General features: G+C 38.9%; 2 protein-coding genes across 2 annotated transcripts; both read left to right on the forward strand.

Moving 5' to 3' along the window:
- Positions 1-171: 171 nt before the first annotated feature.
- On the forward strand, positions 172-9,532 carry LOC132175119 (Clathrin adaptor complexes medium subunit family protein). The gene is made up of 13 exons (XM_059586950.2): positions 172-479; positions 1,535-1,712; positions 2,369-2,459; positions 3,363-3,457; positions 3,684-3,773; positions 3,852-3,900; positions 3,979-4,117; positions 5,093-5,209; positions 6,221-6,311; positions 6,392-6,534; positions 6,791-6,905; positions 8,999-9,043; positions 9,137-9,532. The coding sequence occupies exons 1-13, from the start codon at positions 397-399 to the stop codon at positions 9,215-9,217; spliced, it is 1,317 nt and encodes a 438-aa protein (XP_059442933.1). The 5' UTR covers positions 172-396; the 3' UTR covers positions 9,218-9,532.
- Positions 9,533-22,233: 12,701 nt separating this feature from the next.
- On the forward strand, positions 22,234-22,662 carry LOC132174147 (uncharacterized). The gene has a single exon (XM_059585843.1). The coding sequence runs from the start codon at positions 22,234-22,236 to the stop codon at positions 22,660-22,662; it is 429 nt and encodes a 142-aa protein (XP_059441826.1).
- Positions 22,663-25,557: the final 2,895 nt, after the last annotated feature.

Raw genomic sequence — 25,557 nt, forward strand, 5'->3', positions numbered from 1 at the left:
ATAATATTTTTTTCAAATATAACCCCATCAAAATACTTTCTTAATTTTCATTTTTCCCCCAAAAGTATTTTAAAAATAAAAAAGACGAGACACAAATTTTGCGACCCGGGCCCCAAGCCCCCAACTCTTTTGCACTGATTTTCATTTGAACGGCACGTGCCGCTAGCCTCGCCTCGCGTGAGATACAAACTAAGACCGAATGCGCTGACTGCAGCTCTGCGACCTGAAACTTTTCGTTCTTCGTTGTCCCTCACATCCAAGAGCACGACCAATTCCGACGCTGTATTCGCGCACGCATCCGTTCTCCAGATCTGACTTCCCACCCACCCCTCATTCACCGTCCATCTGATCGGTGTTTTTGTATTTTGGTTTCTTACGCGATCCACTGGATCAGACATGCCGGTGGCGGCTTCGGCTATATACTTCCTGAACCTCCGAGGTGATGTCCTCATTAATCGCCTCTATCGCGACGATGTCGGGTGATTACTCTCTATCTTTATCGTTAATTTTTGGTGTTATGGATGTAGAATTTGATGGGTTATGTGTAAAATGATGCTTAAATTCAAGTATGTGATGCATTGATGTGAGACAGGATTTTGTTGTTAATAGCTGGTTTTATGTGTTCAAAGAAGGTTTTTGGATAATGGGTTAGCTGTTTTTGTGGGTAAAAGTATCTGTGTAATGGGTATGTTGTGCTTTCATTTAGGTTACAAAACGCAATGAAAGTGTACTGAATATAGATCACATATTGGACATGGGTGCATAGTTTGTTCTACATACTATAGAAGTGTATGTGCAATTGTGATCCTATTGTTCATGCAGCTAAGATTGATGGCAGTGATTACCAAATTAATTTTTTGGGATGAAATTAAATGGTATATAGTTTTGTAGTTTGTTCTCAATCTACGGATTATGAGAAGGCCTTATTGGTGCAGGCACTGGTATATACCTTTTCCAGTCTCTTCCTATGTGGTTGAGCCTCTTAAGAAAATTTGAAGTTGTTTCTTGTGGAGTAGGAGTGATGGTCTTCGAATAGCAGGTCTAGTTTATGGCGTTAGTGCATTAAGTTTTGTTCTGTCATAGTACATGCTTTGCTGCTTTGGCTTAGGTGGCCTGTTTACCTTGCTGTTGCATCAAGTTTTTAATTGGTTTGGGCACGAAGTCTTGTTCAAATAATGCTTTGAGGATATGTTGCAACTGCTAATTTCATATGCAAGTGCATTTATTTTAGATACCAGTTATAGACTGTTAATCATGTGATCAAAACTTTCTGTGAAAACTGTCACATTGTTACTCTGGTTTAATTTTGTATAGAAGTGTATCTGTTTCAAAAAATGGCAAATTAGTTGAAGCTCTCTGCTGCCTAGTTGACCTGTTGAAGCTTCATGTGGAAACTTTCTGCTAGCATTTTTTTTTGGGTTTTATGTAAAATAATTTTATTTATGCTCGTCAATTTCTTTGTAGCCCAGCTTCTATATACCAACTCTTATACTTTATGGACTTCTAAAATAAGAACTCTTATACTTTATGTCAGGGGAAATATGGTTGATGCTTTCCGGATGCATATAATGCAAACCAAAGAACTTGGTACATGTCCTGTGCGGCAGATTGGTGGTTGCTCTTTCTTTTATATGAGAATCAGCAATGTCTACATTGTGATTGTTGTCAGCAGCAATGCAAATGTAGCTTGTGCTTTCAAGTTTGTTGTTGAGGTAGTCAGCTTCTCCTTGTGATTTACATTCTTCTGTGGTTGTGTCTTTAACCTTTTTCAAAATAGATTTCAAGATTTTTTTTTTTCCAGTAAGTTTTTCTATATTTATTCAGCCAGGTTAGTGCTAGATGAGCTTCTAAAATTTCCTTAATGGAGAAGTAGATGAATCTGGAGTTAAAGGTTATATGCTTTAGTTTGCACATAGATGCAGTTGATATGTCAAAAGGCATATTGAGTCTTATTAATTATCTGGTGCTAATGAGCTATAGCTCAAAAGACACATCGTCCCCCAGTAAGAAGAGGGTGGAGAATGAGGTCATAAGTAGAGACCTATTGGGTGCGTGAGTAATTTACAAAAAAAAATAAAATAAAATAAAATCTGCTGGCATTCATATTTCAGTATCTATAGTTGTGTTTGTATTTAAATCATAGTCCAAATTAATTTCTCTACATCCACAGGCATGCTATTCATCAAAAAAAAAAAAACATCCATAGGCATACTGGAAACATGATCTTATTATGCATAATTTATTGTTAGGTGATGGTTGATGTCTTTAGCTTATATGCTTTGAGTGGTTAATAGAGTTCTCAAAATATTCCCAATTTTTGGAAGAAATTTGGTAGATGATGCTAATGCTTCTCCTGTTACCTTTGCAGGCTGTTGCACTTTTTAAATCTTATTTTGGGGGGGCTTTTGATGAAGATGCAATCCGTAATAATTTTGTTCTCATTTATGAGTTACTGGATGGTATGTAAATTTCAGAGGCAAATGCGCTCAACTATTTCCATGTGTAATTTTACCCATAGCTCTTAGACTTGGATTAACCTGGATGGATCGGGCTGTTGAACTGGTGACTGGGAACTTTGAATAATAATTTATTTATAGAAAAAGGCAAAGCCCTCATACACAAAAAAGTATACAAGAGAGGCAAACATTCTATTGCATCAGATGTGGCCAAAACTTGGTCAAAGCCATTTGGTTGGGCTGGTTTGTCAGTGACCCATGTGACCTGGAAAAACATAACTGGCTAGTTTAATTTTGCCCTATAAAACCTTTTTTTTTTTTTTTTTTTTTTTTTTTTTTTGTGTCATTGGGAAAACATAATTGGCATGAATTTCACTGAAGACCTCTTCGAAAATAGTATAACCAATTTCTTTTAGGCTACAATGATGCTTGTGTTTATACTTATTTAATTACTTTCATACAATTTGGGTAGCAAATTATAATTTATTTGAAAACGTTAATGGCTTAAACAACTCAACAAATAATTGCAAAGTCTAGTATAAATTCCAGCAGTAAAAGCCAATGTTGTTAGCATAAATGACTATCACTAATGTATCATTATTCTACTTGTTAGTTGGCATATGCAAGCAATTGCTTTTTGCATGCTTGTGTGTATGCCTGAATCTTTTATATAGCTTGTGAACTATGAGATGTGCCTGTATTTGTCATGCTTGCATGCTCCTGTTATTTTCTTGTTAAATATGATTTGTGTGTGTGTCAATGGCACATCTATTCTGTTGCTTGTTAAAAGTTTACCTCTTAAGCCAATCATTATTTGGCAAATGAAAAGTCACATGCTTTATTTTCAATCAGAATCAAGATCATAATGTGAATGTGTTAATGATTGGTATCTACCTTTAATTACAGAAATTATGGATTTTGGTTACCCACAAAATCTATCTCCAGAGATTTTAAAGCTTTACATTACTCAGGAAGGAGTGCGCTCACCATTCTCATCCAAGGTTAGTTGTTAGTTATATATTTCAGGATTTGGTTATCTGATCGATGAATGCCTATTAGCAGTCTTCTAGAACCTTTTCCTTTGTGAATTTTATGTTTTCAGAAGTATGTTACATTGTATGTCTGATATCCTTGCATCAGATGAAGATTTGATTTATTCTTCCTGGTGTTTATCATTTCAATAGGCTTTGATAATTTATTTCTGCCATATGAAAAAAAAAAAAATAGCCTACAGATAAACCTGTTCCAAATGCAACCTTGCAAGTTACGGGTGCTGTTGGTTGGCGGAGAGAAGGCCTAGTTTATAAAAAGAATGAGGTGATTTTAATTTTCCATCTCTTTTCTGTATTGGATATGGTCATTCTGTCATGTTCTTTTAACATTTATACTGTACAGGTCTTTCTGGATATTGTGGAAAGTGTAAATCTTCTTATGTCTTCAAAAGGTGGGTAGTGCTTTTTGGAGGTATTTTGCACCTGGTCATTCCTAGTTTTGTCACGTATAATCTGTTTTCTAAATATAGGTAGTGTTCTGCGCTGTGATGTAACGGGAAAAATTCTTATGAAGTGCTTCCTGTCTGGAATGCCTGATTTAAAGTTGGGTTTGAATGATAAAATTGGCCTCGAGAAAGAGTCACAGCTTAAATCCCGTCCTACTAAAAGGTAATTTACCTTTCTAATTCTTCACTACTCTGCCTTCTACGTCTTTTATTTTTCTATCAACCACTTTTTCTTTTTCTTTTTGACGAATTTCATTGAAAAACCAAAGGGGGCCTAAGAACAAAAGAAGTACACGGAAAAAACACCTAACTTAGTGTTTCCTTGATAAAAGTTGATTTTTTTCTTTGCAATTTTTCCACTTGGTGTTCATCTTGAACTTTTATCTTTTGATATTGTTGTAACTAGCTCGTTATGTTTGTGTAGCACACAAAGAAACAAGCCATAAAAAGCCAAAGGAATACTTGAGTCGACCTTTGCTCATTGCCTCATCCATTTGTTATCTCGATTGCTGCAATGTGTTATTCTCATTAAGAAATCAGATTACTTATTATATTATTTGTTACTTTCCTTACTACCTTTATTTTTCTCTTTCCTTGTGTTGGGGGGTTGGGGGTGGAGGGGTGGCCGGGGGGGAGGAGGGAGTGTTCCATTTTCAAAATAGATCCTAAACTTTTTTATTTTGAACTGCATCAGCAATCAAAATTTTAAGAGGTTTAAATTCAATGGTTTGTAACAAAGAACATTTTTTTTTTTGTTTTTTGTATATGAGGTGCCAATTAATGTTATCCATCTCTTAGTATTTGTAGTTTTAGAAAATTGTTTCTGCCACCTTTTCTTTTGTTGTTTTCCAATTAATTTCTATTTTGTTGCTAATATTTTTGTGATAGAGTATACCTTTTATTTTTGTATTTTTACAACGTACATAAAGAATGCTTTGCTTATGTTTATGTTATTATCATAACATTATCTTTTTAAGGAAAAACTAGATCTGTTGGTTCAAGACATTGAGCATGCATTTTTGCCTTGCACAAATTTACTTCAAATTACTCAAGAACTTATGCAATGCTGGATTGTGCAAGACACTATCTTTAGATTTTTGTTTGACTACTTTCTTTTTGGCAATGCTACTTTTTGCAGCGGCAAAACAATTGAGCTCGATGACGTTACTTTCCATCAATGCGTGAATTTGACGAGGTTTAACTCAGAGAAGACTGTGAGTTTTGTGCCACCAGATGGTGAATTTGAATTGATGAAGTACGCTCACAAATTTCTCACATAGTATTATGTTTTATATACCTGTGTACCATATTTTTAATTGGCAGTAATGTATGCACTCCCACCCCTCCTCTTTCCCCTTGGAATTTTCAATTTTGTAAACTTTTTTCTGTTGTGTTTATCCCATTTTGAAGTTATCTGCCATACATAGAAATTTCGAAGGAGAACAATTTGAAATTTGTTAATGTTGTTTGTTTGCCTCTTGTGATGATAAGATAGTAAAATTTTATTTCAAATATCTTTGGATCTGGTAGCCAGAGAGATTTACGAACTTGGTGTTTCTATTGGCATTCAATTTATCAGTGATATTATCAAATGAGAACATGACCTGTCATAATCAAGCATGATATCACATGAATCTCGCCCTAACTTTTGGAGATGATAAATGAGAGGCCAATATTCTGCCATATATCTGGCACATCCTTGAGGGGGATATATTATTTTGATGTATGAATCACCAAATGATATCTGTGACTATGGGTGTTTACTTTGTGTCAGCAATTGTTTGCTTTTCTTCCACTTAAAGATTCATTTTTGCCTTTATTCTATGGTTCTGTTATTTTTATCTTACTTGGCCTTTGGAATCTCCTTTTCGATAAATCATAGATGTGAGATACTTTTTTTTTAAAAAAATTTTTTTAAATTTTTTTAATTTTTTAATTTTTAATTTTAATAAGTAAATATAGATACTTGTTAATGGGAGACTTAGCACTGGCGGCTCATATATTTGTATACATTGAAATTTGTATTTTGAACTGCTTCTATCACTTGGTGTTGCACAAATTTTATGTGATTAGCTTCTTATAAGCTAACTGTTTGTTCTTATCTTGTTAGTAATATGGACATTTTTCAATAACATCAGAGATGTGCCGTGCATGTTTAGTGGTGCCAGACATTCCATCTTTTTTTTTTTTAAAATCAATTTATTATTATTATTATTATTTAATTTTTTGGTTATAACTAAGCCCACTATCATTATATCTACCATAGGTATCGTATTACTGAGGGTGTTAATCTTCCATTCCGGGTATTGCCAACAATTAAGGAACTTGGTCGAACACGCATGGAAGTAAATGTTAAGGTTTGTAATTTAACATTTTGAATTTGTCAAACTTCTAATGTGAACAGCTTTCCCATTAACTTATGTATGTTTATGTTCAGGTAAAGAGTGTCTTTGGTGCAAAAATGTTTGCGCTTGGTGTTGTCATCAAAATTCCAGTACCAAAACAAACAGCAAAAACAAGTTTCCAAGTGACATCAGGTCGAGCAAAGTACAATGCGGCTATTGATTGCTTGGTTTGGAAGTGAGTGTCTTAGTTTGCTAACTTCTGTTTGTTCCTATTCAACTTCATTTCTTGTTTTCTTATAGAAGTATTTTAAAAACTACTCTAAAGATAAGCCCAGAGAGCTAAAAGGATTAATATATATTCCACGATTGATCTAGCTGGGATTGTAGAAATTGTAGTTATAAAATATTTTTTTCCAATACGTTCTATTAGTTGTTTATTTTTATACGTTGAATTAGCTTTGTTCTCAATTAGTGGTTTCGAAATATTGTAGGATAAGAAAATTTCCGGGGCAAACTGAACCAACAATGAGTGCAGAAGTTGAGCTGATTTCCACGATGGCAGAAAAGAAATCTTGGACAAGGCCACCAATTCAGATGGAGTTCCAGGTGATTAATTAATTACTGTTTGCCACTTCCACATTCCCATGAAAATGGACATGCATTTATGATTGTTTTGTATTTCATAGTCTTTATAGCATGTTATATAAGCATATGATTGGGAAGAACAATTTTTATAGATTTGACTAGGATAGAATGTTGCCGAAGTCAGTATAAATGAGGGATGGATCATCAGTCAATTGGTTCATAAACTGCTAAACTGAACTTCGAATGTTTTTGTATGCTTATTGCTATCGTTTATAAATCCACCAGTGACAACAATCCTTTTCTCCACTGCACTTAAGATGTTTTCTGAAATTTTTGATAATGACAATAACAAAAATGATGAGGATATATATTTTTAGTTCACAAATGTAATGCATTGGAAAATGCCAAGGGGGTGTCACCCAAGTGGACAAGTAGGATACAAGAGACCTTCTTGACGAGAATAGAAGAAATAAGTGCAATGAATCACTCCCCCCGGATTGCTCTAAGGAGTTGCCGCGGATGCAGGAGCTGTTAGTGGCGATGTCTAAGGGCGAGAGTGAGCTGTTGAGCTTAGACAGCTCCATCAACCTTGTCTATTGTGTTGGCCGTCGTGTAGGGTGTGTATTGTAGGTTTTTGTTTGGGTCTTGGGTTGTAGTCCTTTGTGTAGGGTGCTTCCTGTGGGTGTCTGCTTTGAGGGTTCTAGGGTGGGGGCTCCTTGTGAGCTCAGGGTTTTTCTCGGGTGCTTCTAGGCGCCCTCTTCTTATACTCCGTGTGTAATTGTCCTGTGGGTGTCTGCTTTGAGGGTTCTAGGGTGGGGGCTCCTTGTGAGCTCAAGGTTTTTCTCGGGCGCTTCTAGGCGCTCTCTTCTTATACTCCGTGTGTAATTGTGTTGAGCCCCTTCGGGTTTTTGATATATACATTTTTACCTATCAAAAAAAAAAAAAAAAAAAAAAGAGAGAAAAAAAAAAGATCCAGATTCAGCTATCTGTGCAACTAAGGACCGTAAATTAAGTCTTAAGCTGCAATAATGTCTTGTTCACCCTTCTACAGTTTGTTGATATGTAAATATTGAGTTTCAGAGAAAATAACTTGTGGTAACCTGCTAGTCTTGCATCAAATGCATGCATACCGATGGTGTTGTGTGATATGCCATGAGCTGACAATTTAGCTGCTATATGTTTGTAGAAGTATTTCTTTTAATAAGCATATACAATTCACGCCCATTTGGAATTGTACTGTTGGCTGTCTGTCTACCCCTTCATTTATGGGGAAAGGAGATCCAAAGATCATTGCCAGTTTGTAAAAGCAATTCTGTAAAACTTTTTGTACATTAACATTTTCATTTTGTGAAAGTCTTTCTATGTATCATTTATCGTTCTTGAGTTACTTGGCTTAACCTCTGTTTTTCTTGCTTTCTGCGAACAAGATTTAATTCGCTATTGAGTTAGGACATGTCTTTTGCATGTCATTCTCCTTACCTGATAAGTGGTGCCTGGTTTTTTGCCAACTGTTTGCAGCATGTTCATAGTACTCAAGTTGCTTGAGTATACTCAAACATGTTCTCTTATGTTAATTTGTGTACCATTATGTGGTTTGGAAGACATAGATAAAATGGAAGTCAAAAGGGTGTGGGTGCCAGACGTGCACCATTAAAGTCATTGATTTGGCTTTCTTGACATCCCAAATGAGGTTAGAGAAAAGAAGAAATGTAGGACTTGGCATCTGATTAATTTAATAAATTTTTTGGAGTAATTATGGAAACCGATGCTCCATGTCATTCTCAAAACTTTTTCCCCATAACATCAGACGTATTGTGCATGCATGTACATGTTTCTAGACCCTTACATGTACATGTTGAGTAGGATATGTTATGAGGTTTCTAGTGCTTAAATCTGTTTAGTTTTCTGGATTATTAATTATTTGGTCCTTTGATATGGCCAAAAGTTATGGCACAAGGAGAGTATGGGGGAGCTAACTAGAAATACACCACCATTTTTCAACCTTCAGTTTTTAGTATTTAACATGATCTGCTGCGTGTGCATGTAGATAACCATGTCATTGCAGGTCTACACAAAAGGTGGACAACTGACTTCTTGAAACATTGTTTCTGCAGGTTCCCATGTTCACAGCATCCGGTTTACGTGTCCGTTTCCTCAAGGTAATTGTTTTTTTTTGGCTTTAGCAGTATGCCCAAATTTTATTTGAAAATGTGGCATTTAGCTCATTGGTTTTACTAACAAATTTTCTACAGGTATGGGAGAAGAGTGGCTACAACACTGTTGAGTGGGTTCGCTATATTACCAAAGCTGGTTCTTATGAGATTAGGTGCTAGAAACTGGAAATGGTGCTGAGACCTCTGATGAGTTGTGGAGATTGAAATATTTGTGTTTAGTATCTGAAGGATTTGATTGGTGGCTCGTAATAATATTTTTGCTTTTATCCAGCACATCATTTTTTCCTGTAATATATAACTATATAGTAAGAAAATGGCTTTTGTGTTGTGTGCATTAAATGATACATACTATCACAAATCGATTTTGTTTTAGATAATTCCTTTTGAGCAATGGATTATGATTATTTACTTGTGGATGCATTGATTATGATGTCTCAATATAAGGGATCTGGCTTCTATGCGGTAGTTTTCGCTGCTGCTAAACTTTGGTATGGTTCAAATCTAACCAAATTGCTTTGAGAACTTTGTGTGGCCTAGAGGTAACCAAACATTTTTTTTAACTTAAAACAATAAAATAAAATAAAATATAATGTGTTTTGAGAAAAGAATTACGGGCCAATAGATGATAAAACAAAGCTTCTCCCCCATCTTCTCCTTTTCCCTCATGGTCTCTCTTTCTCATGCACCAATGGCAAAGAAAAAAAGCTTCAGAGGAAAAAGCTTCTTCTCCCCCATCTTTCCCTTTTACCTAATGGTCTCTCACCGTTGAAGGGTAAAGTTTTTGGCCATACAAGCGCGTATGGGTTGTTGCAGTCGTTGGCGGTGGTGGTGTTGATGACTCTTCCATTGGCTCTCATAGATGGTGGTGGTGTTGATGACTCTCCCATTGGCTCTCATAGATGGTGGGGGAGAAGCTTCAATTATTGGCCCGTAATTTTATTTTTTTCCCAAAATTCATTTTATTTTCTTTTGTTGGTTTGAGTTAAAAAAAATGTATGGTTGCATCTAGGTCACACAAAGTTTACACTGCAACTTGGTTAGATCTAGGCCACACAAAAGTTTAACAGCAGCTATGCGGTAGTTTTTACTACCGCATAGAAGTCGGATCCATAAGAAATGTGTATAAAACAAATATAGGTCATTTGGGGGTGGCTGGACCACTTCTAAGGGCCAGGGGGTTGCTCGCTTACCCCATACCAGCCGTAGGGGGTGACCGAAACAACCTCTTGGCCAAACGGGAGTGGCCGAGCCACCCCGTCTCTCTTTGGGGGTGGTTTTGGCTCGAAACCTTTCCCAAAGGCCTTGGTTAATTTCTAGACTAAATGATATACCTTCTGTAAAGTCTAAAGTACCTATAAAAATTGCTAAACCTTCGGACTGAATTAATTAATGGTTAGATGAGGAAGGTTATGGATGTTGTTGTGAAGAAACTAATGAGTTATGTTTCAAGGGTGTGGTGGCTGATCCATTTAGGCATTACCGTTGATCAATTAAATGTCAAAACTCAAAAGTATCCTCATTCTTTTAGATGGGGTTATTGATAGGGATATGTATGGCATTATATAAGAAGTGAGGGGTAATTAGGAACATTAAGATAATTTGATGGTCATAAAGGGGGGAGGATTTTGAAAATAAGCTTACTATCATAATATGTACATTATGAGAAATGGAACCACTTCCAAAATCAGCTTTTAATGGTGGTCGGTGGTGAACCACCCCATAATATGAGCAGGAGTAGTTTGACTTTTATTAAACTTGATTAATTGGTTGAGTGAATAAAGTAGGGTGGACAGAGTCAAATTCGAAAAAACATGTCCAATTCATCAAATTACTTAGAGCACGAATATGAATAATTAACAAAAGAAACCATTTCAAGAAAATACTTAATAAAACCCTCACCAAAGCCAAAAAGCAACCAATTAATCATCCACTTAAATATAAATTTAAAAGAATAATACATGTAGATAACTTCATCTTAATTATTATTGAACCACCCATCCTACATTGACGAGATTATTGAAAGACAAAAAAAAGACAAAAAAAAAAAGAAAGAAAGAAGAAAGTGATATGATCCTCCAGCACCTCCAAAGTTGAAGGATTTCCCCATATCATCACTAACATCTACCAAGCCATAACATTGTGCACCAATCTCATGAAAACTAGGAATCATTTCGGAATCAATGTCAACCAAATGGTTATCGCTTTCACTATTTGAACATGTACAAAAAGACTTGCTTTCAACGGGAGCGAAGCCAATAGGAAGAAAACCATTTCCCATTGGTACCGGAGTAAGTATGTTGGGTGGAGAAAAAGTTGCTCCGTGTATTGAATAGAGGACGCTCCGGTAGCTAAATGATTGAATATCACATTTGGCCAATATCCTAATGAGTAATTATCAAGTTTCAACCACCAATTTCCAGTTAATTTATCATAACGATCGAAGATAAACAAATATAAATTGGTTCCATAATTAATTAATTGTTGTTAACATTAACAAAAGTAGGAGGATTGGAGATGGTCATTGACGCATTAATGACCTGAGAAATGGTAAGATTAACACCGAATTGTTCTCCATCATAAACAGAAATAGAAGTAAAAGCTTCACCAGGGTAATATCGAGGATGCACTTGTATATAACCCCAATTCTCCTGGCTCAAGCCAATTCCCCCCACTATTGTCAACGTACGTGTCCCCTACCCATTCCCCCACGTGGCAAACCCTCGTTAGCCGGTAAGCAAATTCCAAACATATTCTCACATTTGTTTTCTTCCTTTGATCTTTCTGTGGCACCAGATATATATTCTGGTAAGTGTAATAATGAGAGGAGATTTCTGGTATTGCTGATGAAAGGAAATATTCGCAACCTCTTTATTGATCGTAGTGGGGGAATGGGCAGGTACGTTGACAGTAGTGGGGGGGTTGGCATGTGCAGGAGAGTTTGGCAATGAACGATCCACACTCTGACTTCATTCCATATATGGAATGTACTATGAGAATAATATTGCAAATATGGTAAGAAATATATATACACAGAATAAAAGGTTTGGCCGGTGAAAAAATTACATATCTCTAGTGATTTTTTCCATGCCGAGCTGTATGTCATATTATAGTGAATGAATTTTGAAGATTCTTAATATTTTTCTTTATTGATTCTATTTCATTTAATTTTCAAAAAAAGGTCAGAATTTTAATAACTTTACCATAAGATCATCCTAAGAAATCAAAAGGATTTATTTCAAAAAAAAAAAAAAAAAAAAATCAAAAGGATCCTAATCATATCATATAAAGAATATCACTGGAAATATTAAATTCTCTGAGATTTATTTTCTATTTATATTTGAAAAGAATTTTGTTACATAAATTTATGAACGTGCTCCATTCCGGTCCATATGAAATTTCTTAACAACCGTTTTAAAATTGAACATTTAATTGGTAACGAAATCTAAGTAAAGAAACTAAATCCTTTTAATTCAAGGATAATTAGGATCCCGTCAAATTTCTTTCAAATTTGAGATTTTCTTATTATTAAATCTTTGTTATGCTTTACATCTAACAATCAATAACTTGCCAAATTTTTGGTTTTCTCTCTAGACTAAACCTAGTAGAGAAGGAAAAGTTTTCCATGACTCTGTGAGTTGGTGGAAGTATAAGCTTGAAAACAATGAATTTTCATTGTCATGGCGGACGATCTGTCAAAGATTTGGGAGAAACTATCTTTGAAGGATGACAAGATAGTGGAATGGGAGGCACCAGTTGGGGAATGGGAGGAAGTCTCATCACGGGGTAAATCCTGTGTGGTGGGAAAGCTGATTGGGGACCGATTTGTGAGCAAAGAAACGATTAAGACAACCCTTCTGAAGTGGTGGAAACCAAGGGGAACTTTATCGTTTAAAGTACTGGGAGAAAACATTTTCCTGGTGGAATTCACTGATGCAGGGGATAAGAAGCGGATCCTTGATGACAGGCCATGGGTCTTTGGGGGAAGCCTATTCCTGATTGAAGATTTTGATGGGCAGTCCTCAATAGCAAATTTCTCTTTTGACAGTGCATCATTTTGGGTGAGAATGGTGAATTTGCCTTTAGCATGCATGGGACAAGCAATAGGGAGAATGTTGGGATCCTCTGTCGGAGTGGTAGAAGCAGTGGATACGGATAGTCAGGGAGTTGGCTGGGACGAATCTTTCCGTGTTAAAATTCGAATTGACCTGTCAAAGCCTCTGGCCAGGGGTAGAATGCTGAAATTACAAGGAAAAACACACAAGATTGTTTTCCAGTATGAGAGGCTACCAAAATTTTGTTTTCATTATGGAGTTATTACTCACGGGGGAGTGGGATGTCCTGGTAGAACTGATCTGCGCTAACAGGAGAATTCATTCGAATTTGGGCTTTGGTTGAGAGCCCCTTCCCCACCTCGCAGACATGATCGTGGTCAGGATAGAGGGACGATAAAAAAAGGGGCGAACCACCATGAACGTGAAGGGAACGAGGGCGAAAAAAATTACTATGGGAATGGCGCCGGGCAAAATCAGGAGGTGAGGGGCGGCGCCAGTGAGGGTTCCCACAACCTCAAACGGTCAAAAGCACCAAAGGAAAGAAGAGAAGATTCGGGCGTTGATCATGGAGATATGCAAGGATCTTTTCATTTCAAATCCCAACCTGTAGCGGAAGGTTTCCATTATGGTGGTCGCAAGGAAAGGAGAGGAATTAATGGTAGTAATGGAAGGCAAATACATAAGGAGAGTTCCTCAATGTTTAGGGATGATTTCAAATATTCAAGCTTTTCAAATGGGCAGATTTCTTCAGTATTAAATGAGAAGTTAAAGCAGGTGGAGGAAGGAAAGAAGATGGGTTTGGAAAAATGTGGAAGTGACGTAGCTGGTGGGTCTCCACTTGGGTTCTCTAGCCCAGTTCCACGTAATGAGAAGAGTGTATTTTCGGGACCAATGTTGGCAGAGGTGGAAAAGACGTTGCTGGTTGAGCAGGGGCTCTCGACGGAAAGAGGGAAATTAATAATGGTATTTGTGGGGGAGCAGTCACAAAATGGAAAAGAAAGGCAAGAGAGGAACATGAGGCACTGGGCGGATCAGTAGCACCTGGACAAAAAGCACGAAAAAAACAGGAAATAAGTAGAGAAAATAATGAGCTAGCAGAGGTAACAGAGAATACCCCTGCAGAGAACCAGTTGATTATTCGAAATGGATAAGGATTGGCGGTGGCTGTTGAACAGCCCCACCGACTGCAATGAGGATCATAAGTTGGAATTGCCAAGGTTTAGGAACCTTCGGACAGTTCGAGAACTTTGCCGGTTGGTAAAGAAGAAGCGTCCCATGATGGTTTTCTTAATGGAAACCAAACTAAGGAAGACAAAGATGGAGTTGGTTCGTCACAAGTTGGGGTTTCCCAATTTATTTGTGGTGGATTGTATTGGCAAGAGTGGCGGATTGGCTTTATTATGGGGAGAAGATGTGGACGTTGATATTGAAAATTTCAGTCAACGCCACGTCAATGGTATTATTACAACCCAAGATTCGGTCCCTTGGAAGTTTAAGGGTTTTTATGGTCACCCGGATGTTAACAAACGAAAAGAAGCATGGAACCTTTTACAATTTCTAGCTCGGCTTACACCTGACCCATGGCTCTGTATAGGGGATTTTAACGAAGTTTTGACGCAGTCAGAGAAATAGGGAGGAAGGGGCAGGCCTAGCAGACAGATGCGGGACTTCCAATTGACGTTGGAAAATTGTGAGTTGACAGATATGGGGTATAGGGGTCCCAAGTTTTCGTGGAGCAATTGTCGGGAGAGCCACGCTTTTATAAAGGAGAGGATTGATAGGGGTGTCACGAATTTGGGGTGGCGTGATATTTTCCCGGAAGCAGAACTGGCTGTGGAAGCCTCAACTGTATCTGATCATGCGGTTTTAGAGGTGTTTTTGAGGGGCACTAAGCAGTTCCACAGAAAGGAATTTCAGTTTCGGTATGAAACAAGTTGGAGTGCTGAACAACAATATCAAGACATTTTTCTAAATGCATGGAATCAGACAAATATAAGTGCTAACAAATGGGCCCATTTGAACCATAAATTGTCTTGTTGCCGCATGGGATTTATGGAATGGAGGAAAGGTGAGCACGGGTCTCCAGAAAAAACCATCCACCATTTGAAGCAAAAATTAAATTCTGTCCAGGGAAGTTGTGATGTGCGGGCGGGAGAGGAAGCAGCCTTTTTGTAGAAAAAGATAAATTCTTTGCTGGATCAAGAAGATATGAAATGGAAACAGAGAGCAAAGGCGGATTGGTTGAGGATGGGGGACCGAAATACAAAATTTTTTCATGCTTGTACCAATCAGAGGAAAAAGAAAAACCAGATTTTTAAGATTCAAGATGCGCAGGGAGCAACCTGGGAGTCTCTAGAAGAAATAAAGGTAGCTTTTGTTGACTATTTTGCTAATTTATTTACTGCTGGGGGTGGTAGTAATATGGACCAGGTTTTGCAAAATATTAATACAAAAGTAACGGAGGAAATGAATAATGAATTGTTGAAAGATTTTTCCTGTGAAAAAGTTACTTTTGCTCTCAAACAAATGGGTCCCTTTAAAGCCCCTGGGGCCGGATGGATTTCCTACGGGATTTTTCCAGAACCTTTGGGAGACTACTGAGGGAGAGATTGGCATGTTTGTTGTTGATGTTTTAAATTCTAGAAGGATGCCGGAGAACTTAAATCTTACGCATATAGCCTTGATACCCAAAGTAAAGAGCCCGAAGTGCGTAACAGAATTTAGACCCATTAGTCTGTGTAACGTGTTATACAAACTTATCTCCAAGGTCCTTGCAAATCGGTTGAAGAAAGTGTTACCTCATATTATAGCCCATACTTAAAGTGCTTTTGTCCCTGGTAGACTCATTTCTGACAATATATTGGCAGCTTATGAAACTTTGCATACCATGCATACTGGTATGAAGGGTAAGAAGGGTTTTATGGCTATAAAACTGGACATGAGTAAAGCGTATGATAGGGTGGAGTGGGGCTTTCTGGAGGAAACAATGAGGCGGATGGGATTTGCCCCTAGGTGGAGACAATTGATGATGATGTGTGTAACTACGGTAAATTATTCCATTTTGGTGAATGGGGAACCATGTGGGCATATCCAACCCTCAAGAGGTCTCAGACAAGGGGATCCGATTTCGCCATATTTATTCCTCCTATGTGCAGAAGTCCTTTAGTTCCATGGTGATACAGGCAAACAGGGATGGATTACTGGCAGGGGTTCCTACATCCAAATATGGACCCCGGGTAAGCCATCTATTTTTTGCTGACGATAGTTTGCTATTTTGCAGGTCGAGTATTGCACAATGGAACCAATTGTCAAACATTCTAAAATTATATGAGGAAGCTTCGAGCCAAAGATTAAATAATGCAAAAATTGCCATCTTTTTTAGTCATAACACGACTCAATCGATCAAGGAGGAAATTGTGAAGGAGGCAGGAATACCGGTTACACAACGTTACGATACCTATTTGGGGTTGCCGGTGTTGGTGGGCAAGTCGAGAATTGTGGCTTTTCGGAGTATAAAAGATCGGGTATGGAAACGTTTACAAGATTGGAAGATTCATTTTCTTTCACAAGCCGGTAAGGAAATTCTACTTAAAACGGTGATTCAAGCAATCCCTACGTATAGTATGAGTGTGTTTCTTTTCCCAAAAGCCCTATATGTGGAACTAAATTCTTTAATGCAACAATTTTGGTCGGGTCACCAAAATAAATCCAAGGTGCATTGGATGAGTTGGAGTCGTATGGGCTTAGCCAAAGCTGATGCAGGCTTGGGTTATAGAGATTTTGGGAGCTTTAATAAGGCTTTGTTGGCAAAACAGGGATGGAGACTTTTGCAAAAACCCGATAGTTTTCTCTCAAAAATTATGGAAGCAAAGTACTATCGAGGTGGTAATTTTCTAGATTCCGATCTAGGGGATAGACCGTCCTTTGCTTGGCGTAGTATCCATAGTTCTTGTGAGTTGCTAAAGGAAGGATTAATATGGAGAATTGGGAATGGTCAGCATGTACGAATTTGGAAGGATAAATGGCTTCCTCAGCCGACTACTTACATGGTACAATCTCCGCCCGTTTTATTGGACCCGAATGCTTCGGTTAGTGAGCTAATTGATCAAGATACGAAGTTGTGGAATATCAATATTTTGGAGAACCTGTTTCTCAAGGAGGAGATCCAACTAATTTTGTCTTTACCAATAACTACAGCTAACCAGGGGGATAAGCAAATCTGGAGGGGAACAAAAAATGGGCTTTTTTCTGTTAAAAGTGCCTATTTCCTACAGAGAGAGATGGAACAACGAGGAGTGGCTGAGACTTCTTTTAGGAGAGGAGTTAGCAAAGTATGGCAGGAAATCTGGAAACTTCGCCTCCCAAATGTGGAAAAAAATTTCTTATGGCGTGCTTGTCATGAAATTTTGCCAACTCAATTCAATTTACACCGAAGAAAGATTGAAGAAGATGCTTTGTGCCCACAGTGCGGAAGTGAAGCAGAATTAGTGATCCATGCCCTTTGGCAGTGCCCGGCAGTAGTGGATGTGTGGAGTGTGGGGGGTAAAAAATTGCAGAAGTGGTCATTTGAAGGAAGCGACTTCTTACAGTTAGCTGAAAAGGTGTTTTCCAGGTGTGATTTAGAGGAAACCCAACTGTTTGTGGGAATTGCAAGACGCATTTGGCTTAGAAGAAACGACATTGTTTTGGTAAGCCGTTTCAACACCCTACTTCTTTGGTTAATGGAGTGAAAGACTATGTGGCAGAATTTATGAAGGTGACTGAACGAAGGAGTAAGGAAAGCCCACCTACTGCTGTGTTGAGGAATATGAAATGGAAAGCACCGGCACACGGATGGCTGAAGGCAAATTGGGATGCATCCAATGGCAAGACCAAAGGTTGGATGAGATTTGGTGTGGTGGTGAGGGACGAAAAAGGAGCAGTCATAGCAGCTCAATGCAAATCAGTCGTGGGAGCTCTTGATCCTACGGTAGCGGAGGCTCGTGCAGCTTTGATGGCGATCCAAATGTGTGGCGAATGTGGGTTTACGAATGTTCAGTTTGAAGGGGATGCTCAGATTGTAGTAAATGCAGTGAATGGATAGAACGTGGAATGGAGCAGAGTTGGCTTGCTGGTGGATGATTTTCACTGTAAGACACAAGCTCTTCAGTGTTGGAGGATGTCTTTTGTCAGTAAGGAAGGAAATAACGCAGCACACCTTTTATCAAAATTTGCAACTAGCAACTTTGTGGACAAACTGTGGCTTCTTGAGCCACCCGAATGTATTTTGGACGTTATTAAGATGGAGCAAACTGCTCTATCGTGTTGAGAGTTAATGAGAATGCCATGATTTTTGAGTCAAAAAAAAAAAAAAAAAAAATCTTGCCCATTGTCACATAAAATAAATGCTGAAGTTAATGAAATATGAAACTTTAATGCCTCAATGAACTAGAAAGAGAAAATAAATTTTCAATAACTTTAGCATTTATTTTGTGTGACACTTGGCACGTTGTGGATTGTTAGATGTAAAGCATGTCTAGGATTTAATAATAAGAGAATCTCAAATTTTGAAGAAATTTGAAATGATTATGACCTTTAATTCAGTATCGTTATTTAAGGAAAGTAACAAACAAATTAAGGGAAATGCATTTTAGTCTTTGTGGTTTGGAGATGTGACAAATAGCTTCATGATATTTAAAAATGACAAAACACTGCTGGAGGTAAGCCAAAAAAAAAAAAGCAAAAACAAAACAAAGAGGATACTATCATTACAAAATTTGACAGAACAACGTTTTTTAGGGAGTTGATGAGAATTTTGAATTTTTAGCCTAATTTTTTAAGTTTTGTGCTTTTTGAGGTTTGTTTTGTTGGGGGAAAATAAAAGGAAATGGAAGGGAATAAGGGAAAGAAAATATTTATCTTTTTGGTTAATGGGTTTGATCAGAAATTGAAAATTTTAAGCCATTTGGGTTCAAGGGTTTGTGTTTTGGTAAGGTTCTTTGTTTTGACTACATTAAAGATCATCTCATATCTAACGATAGTTTTAAAAATCAGGTATGAGTATGAAAAAATAATATAAAAAAGTGAGGGTAAGTGTAGCATTATTCCAGTATTTTAATGAAGTACTAGTCTTAAGTGGTGGGTCCCATGTTGAATGCACCAATTTTCTTCCCTATGTGGCTTTTCTTCTTAATTTCAAATTTGTGGGCCCACTAATCTTTCATTTATCCCTATGTCTTTTGATGTTTACAATTCTATCCTTTCTTACAAAAAAAGACAATTACTTGATATCTTTTTAAGTTCAAGATTAATAATTAAATATTATTCCACAATTAAATATAAAATGTAAGAATTATAATAAAATAAAGTATGATATCAATTATTTTAACAGAGAAAATAGGCAATTTTAAACTATTATCAATCATAAGCATGTTCTGTTGAAGTTTTGTGTTGTTTAACATTATCCGATTTAATATGTATTTCCATCAAGATCCAAGGAGAGAAGTTGAGACCCCCGAGTCTCCATGTTTTAGGTAAAAAAAAAACTAGTCTTCAGTACAAAATGCCTTCCAAATGCACCGTTAATTATTTCCTTTTATTGGGTTTGTCAGGAACATATTTCTTAATGTTAGTACGTTAAAGTTTGTATTCGTGTGACTCTCACTTTTGTTGTATTTTGTTCTTTAAATATCACATTACCGTGGAACAAAAGAATTAAAATCGGTCAAGGAATTTTTCAAACTGTATTTATAACAGTTGTGAGCACCTTTAATTACTCATAAATTCTTAAAAAAATCTATTGAAATTATCGTTCTTTTTTTTTTTTTTTTTTTTTGACATGAATTATCATTCTTATTAGTTTCTCATACCACTTTAGCTAGGTCCGTTCATAACACAATAATCACATAAAATTTGTGAAACACCAAGCTGTTTAAAATAGAAAATTCAATGTATAGTAGTAATATACGAGCCTCTAGTGTCTCTCTGAGGTCTATCAAACCCTAGAGGAGAAGGTATCTATTTCCAAGTCCAGGCGGCTGTGGAAGGTGGTGGTTTCAGTCTAAGTTTATGTCGGCTTACGATTCGATGGCAGAAGATCTCTCTCACTTGTGGAGAAATCTTTCATTGACGGAAGAAGAGGAAGTGGAGGTGGAAATTAAGAGTGAAGCTTTGGCTAGGATTGTATCCAGAGGGCAATCTTGTTTGGTAGGGAAGCTGCTCACTGAGAGGTTTATTGGCAAGGACATTATCAGATCACAATTGATCCGATGGTGGAAGCCAACGGGAAGGCTAACTCTCAAAGTTGTGGGGGAGAATTTGTTCTTAATAGATTTTGAACACTTCTAGGACAAAACAAGGATACTAGAGGGAAGCCCTTGGGTGATTGAGGGGAATGTCTTTTCGGTGGCAGATTTTGATGGGGTCACTCCAGTGGAAACAATTGATTTCGAAAAAGTGGCGTTTTGGGTGTGAATGCACAAACTTCCTCTTGCATGTATGGGGACTGAAGTTGGGAGACAGATTGGGTCTACTGTGGGATTTGTTGAGGATGTAGACACTGATGAGAATGGCATTGGATGGGGAAAATTCTTACGGGTAAAAATAAGGATTGATCTTACTAAACTGTTGGCGCGGGGTCGAAGGCTCAAAGTTGAAGGTTCACCGATCTGGATTAATTTTCAATATGAACGAATCTCGTGGTTCTGTTTTCACTGTGGTGTAGTAATCCACGGCAGGGTTGGATGTCTGAAGAGACCTGGCCAAGGAATTCCGGGAGGGGTGTTAGAATATGGTCCATGGTTGAGGGTTCCGCCACCTGGTAGGGGGAATCGAGAGGGACATGAGACGATTACCAGACGGATGGATTCGGATCAGTCTCAAAATGGAGATCAATACATGAAGGGTATGGACAAGGTGGCAGAGGAAGGTACAAAGACAGATTCCAGTGAGGATAGTGGAGGTTTCTATGGAACGCCGGCGGGACTGAATGAAACTTTCTGGGCAACAAATCCAACGGTGGAAACTGCTCAAGATGAAACAGATCCAAGGGTGATGGGGATGGCAAGCAGTAAGGAACACATTGATGATGACTTCGGAAATCATGGGGGTCAGTTTTTCTTAGGGAAAGGATCCGTTGATGCTAAAACAGGAAAGGCCCAAGCTAATAATGAGGATGATACGTTGAAATCGCCGAACATGGGAAGCGACAGTGGGGGAACGGTTTCATATGGAAAGGAATCAAAGCTGGAGAACGATTTTATAGGGAGTATCTTTGCTGATGTGGCTCGATGCAATTATGTAGGAGATGGGCTAGAGAGTAACGTGGGGCTGGGAGGTAAGGGTTTTGCTTGCCCGGGGCCCACCATAGCAGATGTAGAAAAAAAATGGCAAACACGTCATTAGGAGAAAAAACTGGCCCAGGTAAAGAGCAAACGACAATCACGTGGAAGAGGAGAGCCCGAGGTGCTTCTCAGGTAAAGCTGTCCCCCCGTTCGGAAAATTTGGGTAAACGGAAGACGGTTGGAGAAGCGGTGGTAGGAGATGGTTCGAGAAAGAAGGGTCGGAATTGTGATATTCAAACAGCGACACAAAAGGAGGGGGTAGATGTTTCAAGGAAGAAGGTGCTTGGATCGGGGGTGGCGGTGGCTGGTGTTCAGCCCCGCCGACCGCAATGAGCATCATGAGCTGGAACTGCCGGGGGCTTGGGAACCCTCGGACAGTTCGAGAGCTTTGCCAGTTGGTGAAGATGAAGAAACCCAAAATGGTTTTCCTTATGGAAACCATTCTTAGGAGACCTAAAATGGAGCGGATTCGTAACAGGTTGGGCTTTCCAAATATGCTGGCCGTTGATTGTGTAGGGAAGAGTGGTGGTGTGGCATTGCTTTGGAATGACGACGTATTTGTGGATATTCAAAACTATAGCAGCCGCCATATTAACGCGAAAGTTTGCATGAAACCAAATTCGGTTTCGTGGAAATTTACGGGTTTCTATGGTCATCCGGAGGCAAGCAAACGAAAAGAAGTATGGGGTCTTCTTCGATTTCTCGCAGCGATGGAGCCCAATCCATGGCTTTGTGTGGGGGATTTCAACGAGATCTTATTATTGTCCGAAAAACGGGTGGGAATGGAAGACAAAGGAGTTTAATGGAGGATTTTCACGCAACATTGGCAGATTGTGAATTAGTGGACTTGAGCTATAGGGGGCCTAAATTCACTTGGAATAATGGTAGAGAGGGAGGTGCTTTTATTCAAGAAAGATTAGATCAAGTGGTGGCAAATGAAGGGTGGAGGTCTTTATTCCCGCAAGTTGATATTTTGGTGGAGAGTGCTTCTTGTTCCGATCACCTCCCTGTGTTCATAATGTTATATGAAACTAAGCGGCAAGGAAGGCCATATCGTAAATTCAAACATGAAGCCTCATGGGCTTTGGAGGGAACGTATACCGAGATTATAAAGTCTGCTTGGAAGGCCAGGCGTATACAGACTGATCATTGGGGGGGGCAATATACGTCAAAAACTCGGGAATTGTCAAGGGGAGCTGATGCGGTGGCAGAAAAAGAAAAAAGAACCTGAAACAGAATTAAAAAATTCATGCACCCACTTGGCTGCTTTACAAGCTAAGGAGGGACCAGAATGGATGGAGGAAATTACCAAAATCAAGCTGCACGTGCAGACTCTCATGGAGCAAGAGGAAATACAATGGAAACAAAGAGCGAAGGTGGAATGGCTTAGGAATGGCGACAAAAACACTAAGTTTTTCCATGCTTGTGCAAATCAGCGAAGAAAGTCCAATGTAATCTACTCGGTCTGTGATATGGCAGGGAACCAAATGGAGACTCATGAAGACATTGGGGGTGCATTTGTGGGGTACTTTAATATTTTGTTCACATCAGGCAAGCCAGATCATATGGATGAATGCTTGGAGGCTCTCGACAAACGCATCACGGATGATATGAACGGATGACTGCTAAGACCATTCACGGCTGCAGATGTGGTTACCGCCCTGCAGCAAATGGCGCCTCTTAAGGCCCCTGGACCGGATGGTTTTAATGCATTTTTTTTCCAAAAGAATTGGGACTTGATGGAGCGGAGGTTTGCAATGCTGTGCTTTACTCTTTAAATTCAGGTGTTATGAATAAAGAATTAAATTTTACGTATATTGCTCTGATACCTAAGTCCAAAAATCCTATTAGTGTGTCTGATTATCGCCCTATTAGCCTTTGTAATGTCTTATATAAATTAATTTCAAAGGTACTAGCTAATAGGCTGAAGGAGGTTTTGCCTGCAATCATATCACCGTTTCAAAGTGCATTTATCCCTGGGCGCCTTATTACGGATAATATACTTGCTGCATTTGAAACCCTTCATACTATGCATTCCAGGATGTATGGGAGGACAAGTTTCATGGCAGTTAAGCTGGATATGAGCAAAGCCTATGACAGGGTGGAGTGGATTTTTTTGGAGGCCGTGATGCGGAAAATGGGTTTTGACAATAAGTGTTGTCACCTGATCATGATGTGTGTTTGTACAGCTCAATTTGAAGTGTTGATTAATGGAACCCTTGTAGGGCCGATTACTCCTACAAGGGGTATACGCCAAGGAGACCCCATCTCGCCCTATTTGTTTATCATTTATGCTGAAGCCCTCAGCTCCATGCTAACTCGAGCCGATTGTGAAGGTCCCCTAAGAGGTGTCCCCACCTCCAGGCAGGGCCCCGGCCTAAACCATCTTTTTTTCGTTGAAGATAGTTTATTGTTTTGCAGAGCAAATGTTGCACATTTGCAGTGGTTGACTCATATTTTGACCCTCTATGAACGAGCCTCGGGCCAAAAGTTGAATGTGAATAAAACTGCAATATTTTTCAGTAGAAATACGACGGTCACAGATCGGGAAGCCGTCTTAGAAATTGCAACTATTCCGGTGACGCAAAGATACGACACATACCTGGGACTTCCGGCATTGGTTGGAAAGTCACGGACTAAGGAGTTTAGGTCCATTATTGACCGGATTGAAAAACGTCTAAATGACTGGAAGCTGAAATTTCTATCGCAGGCCGAGAAAGAGATTTTGTTGAAGGCGGTGGTGCAAGCCATTCCGACGTACAACATGAGTGTGTTTCATCTCCCAAAAGCATTATGTGCCAATATTAACTCATTGATGCAGAAGTTCTGGTGGGGGCACCAATCAAATGAATCTCGTATCCATTGGATGAGTTGGGGGCAGATGGGGCTCGTTAAGGAGAAGGGAGGGATGGGTTTCCGAGAATTTGCCTGCTTTAACAAGGCACTTTTGGCAAAACAGATCTGGCGACTATGGAGAACTCCGGATAGCTTGGTAGTGAGGATTTTGAAGGCTAAATATTTTCCAACATGTGAGGTGATGGATGCCTCTATTGGCTCTAAACCCTCATATGCTTGGAGAAGTATTATTAGCTCGAAAAACCTCATAGAGGAGGGGTTAGTGTGGCGGATTGGCAATGGGGAGAAGACTCGGATTTGGGATGATAGGTGGGTGCCATTACCGAATAGCTTTTTGATACATTCCCCTCCAGAACCAGGTCTTCATGAGGAAATGGTTTGTAAATTAATTGATAAGGATCTGGGTTGGTGGGACTTAAATCTTCTGAAAGCTTCATTTAGCAAAGAAGAAGTGGCAACTATTCAATCCATCCCACTCAGCAGCGCGAGCCAAGAAGACGTGTTGATATGGCGAGGTACGGAAAATGGTGTTTTTTCCGTAAGAAGTGCTTATCATTTGGCAAGAGAAAGGGAAGATAGATACAAGGCTGAGAGCTCAACGAACATGCACAGTAGTGATGTATGGAAACTGATTTGGAAACTGAAAGTCTCAAATGTGGAGAAGAATTTCTTATGGCGTGCTTGCCAAGACATTTTACCAACTCGGACAATCTATTGAGACGAAAAATTGTGAAGGACCCACTTTGTCTGATATGTGGGCTGGAAGCTGAAACACCCATCCATATTTTATGGACTTGCCCTTCAGCCAAGGATGTATGGGGTAATAGCAGGAAGAAATTCCAGAAAAGTGCACTGCAGGGGCCAGCTTTTATTAACATAGTGGAGGAGATGTTGAAGCAAGGGGATGAGGATGAAGTCAGAATTTTTGTGGGTCTATCAAGGCAATTATGGCTCCGTAGGAATGAGGTGCTTCATGGGGGGCAGTTTTGGCATCCAAATACGTTAATAATGAGAGTCAATAATGCAGTGGGGGAGTATAGCCAAGCTGTACAGGGAGCACGCAATGAACAGCAGCAACAAGGAAGACGTGAGGATGAAAAGTGGAAAGCGCCTCCTGTGGGCCGGCTCAAGGTGAATTGGGACGCAGCTCTCAACCTCAAGCAGGGAAGATTTGGCATGGGAGTCGTGGTTCGTGACCATGCGGGCTGTGTTATGGCTGCCCAATGTAGTGTTGGTCATGGCATAACAGACCCTACAATTGCGGAGTCAC

The sequence above is a fragment of the Corylus avellana genome, chromosome 3 (genome assembly GCF_965113065.1).
Source record: "Corylus avellana chromosome 3, dhCorAvel1.hap1.2, whole genome shotgun sequence".
Lineage (NCBI taxonomy): Eukaryota > Viridiplantae > Streptophyta > Magnoliopsida > Fagales > Betulaceae > Corylus > Corylus avellana.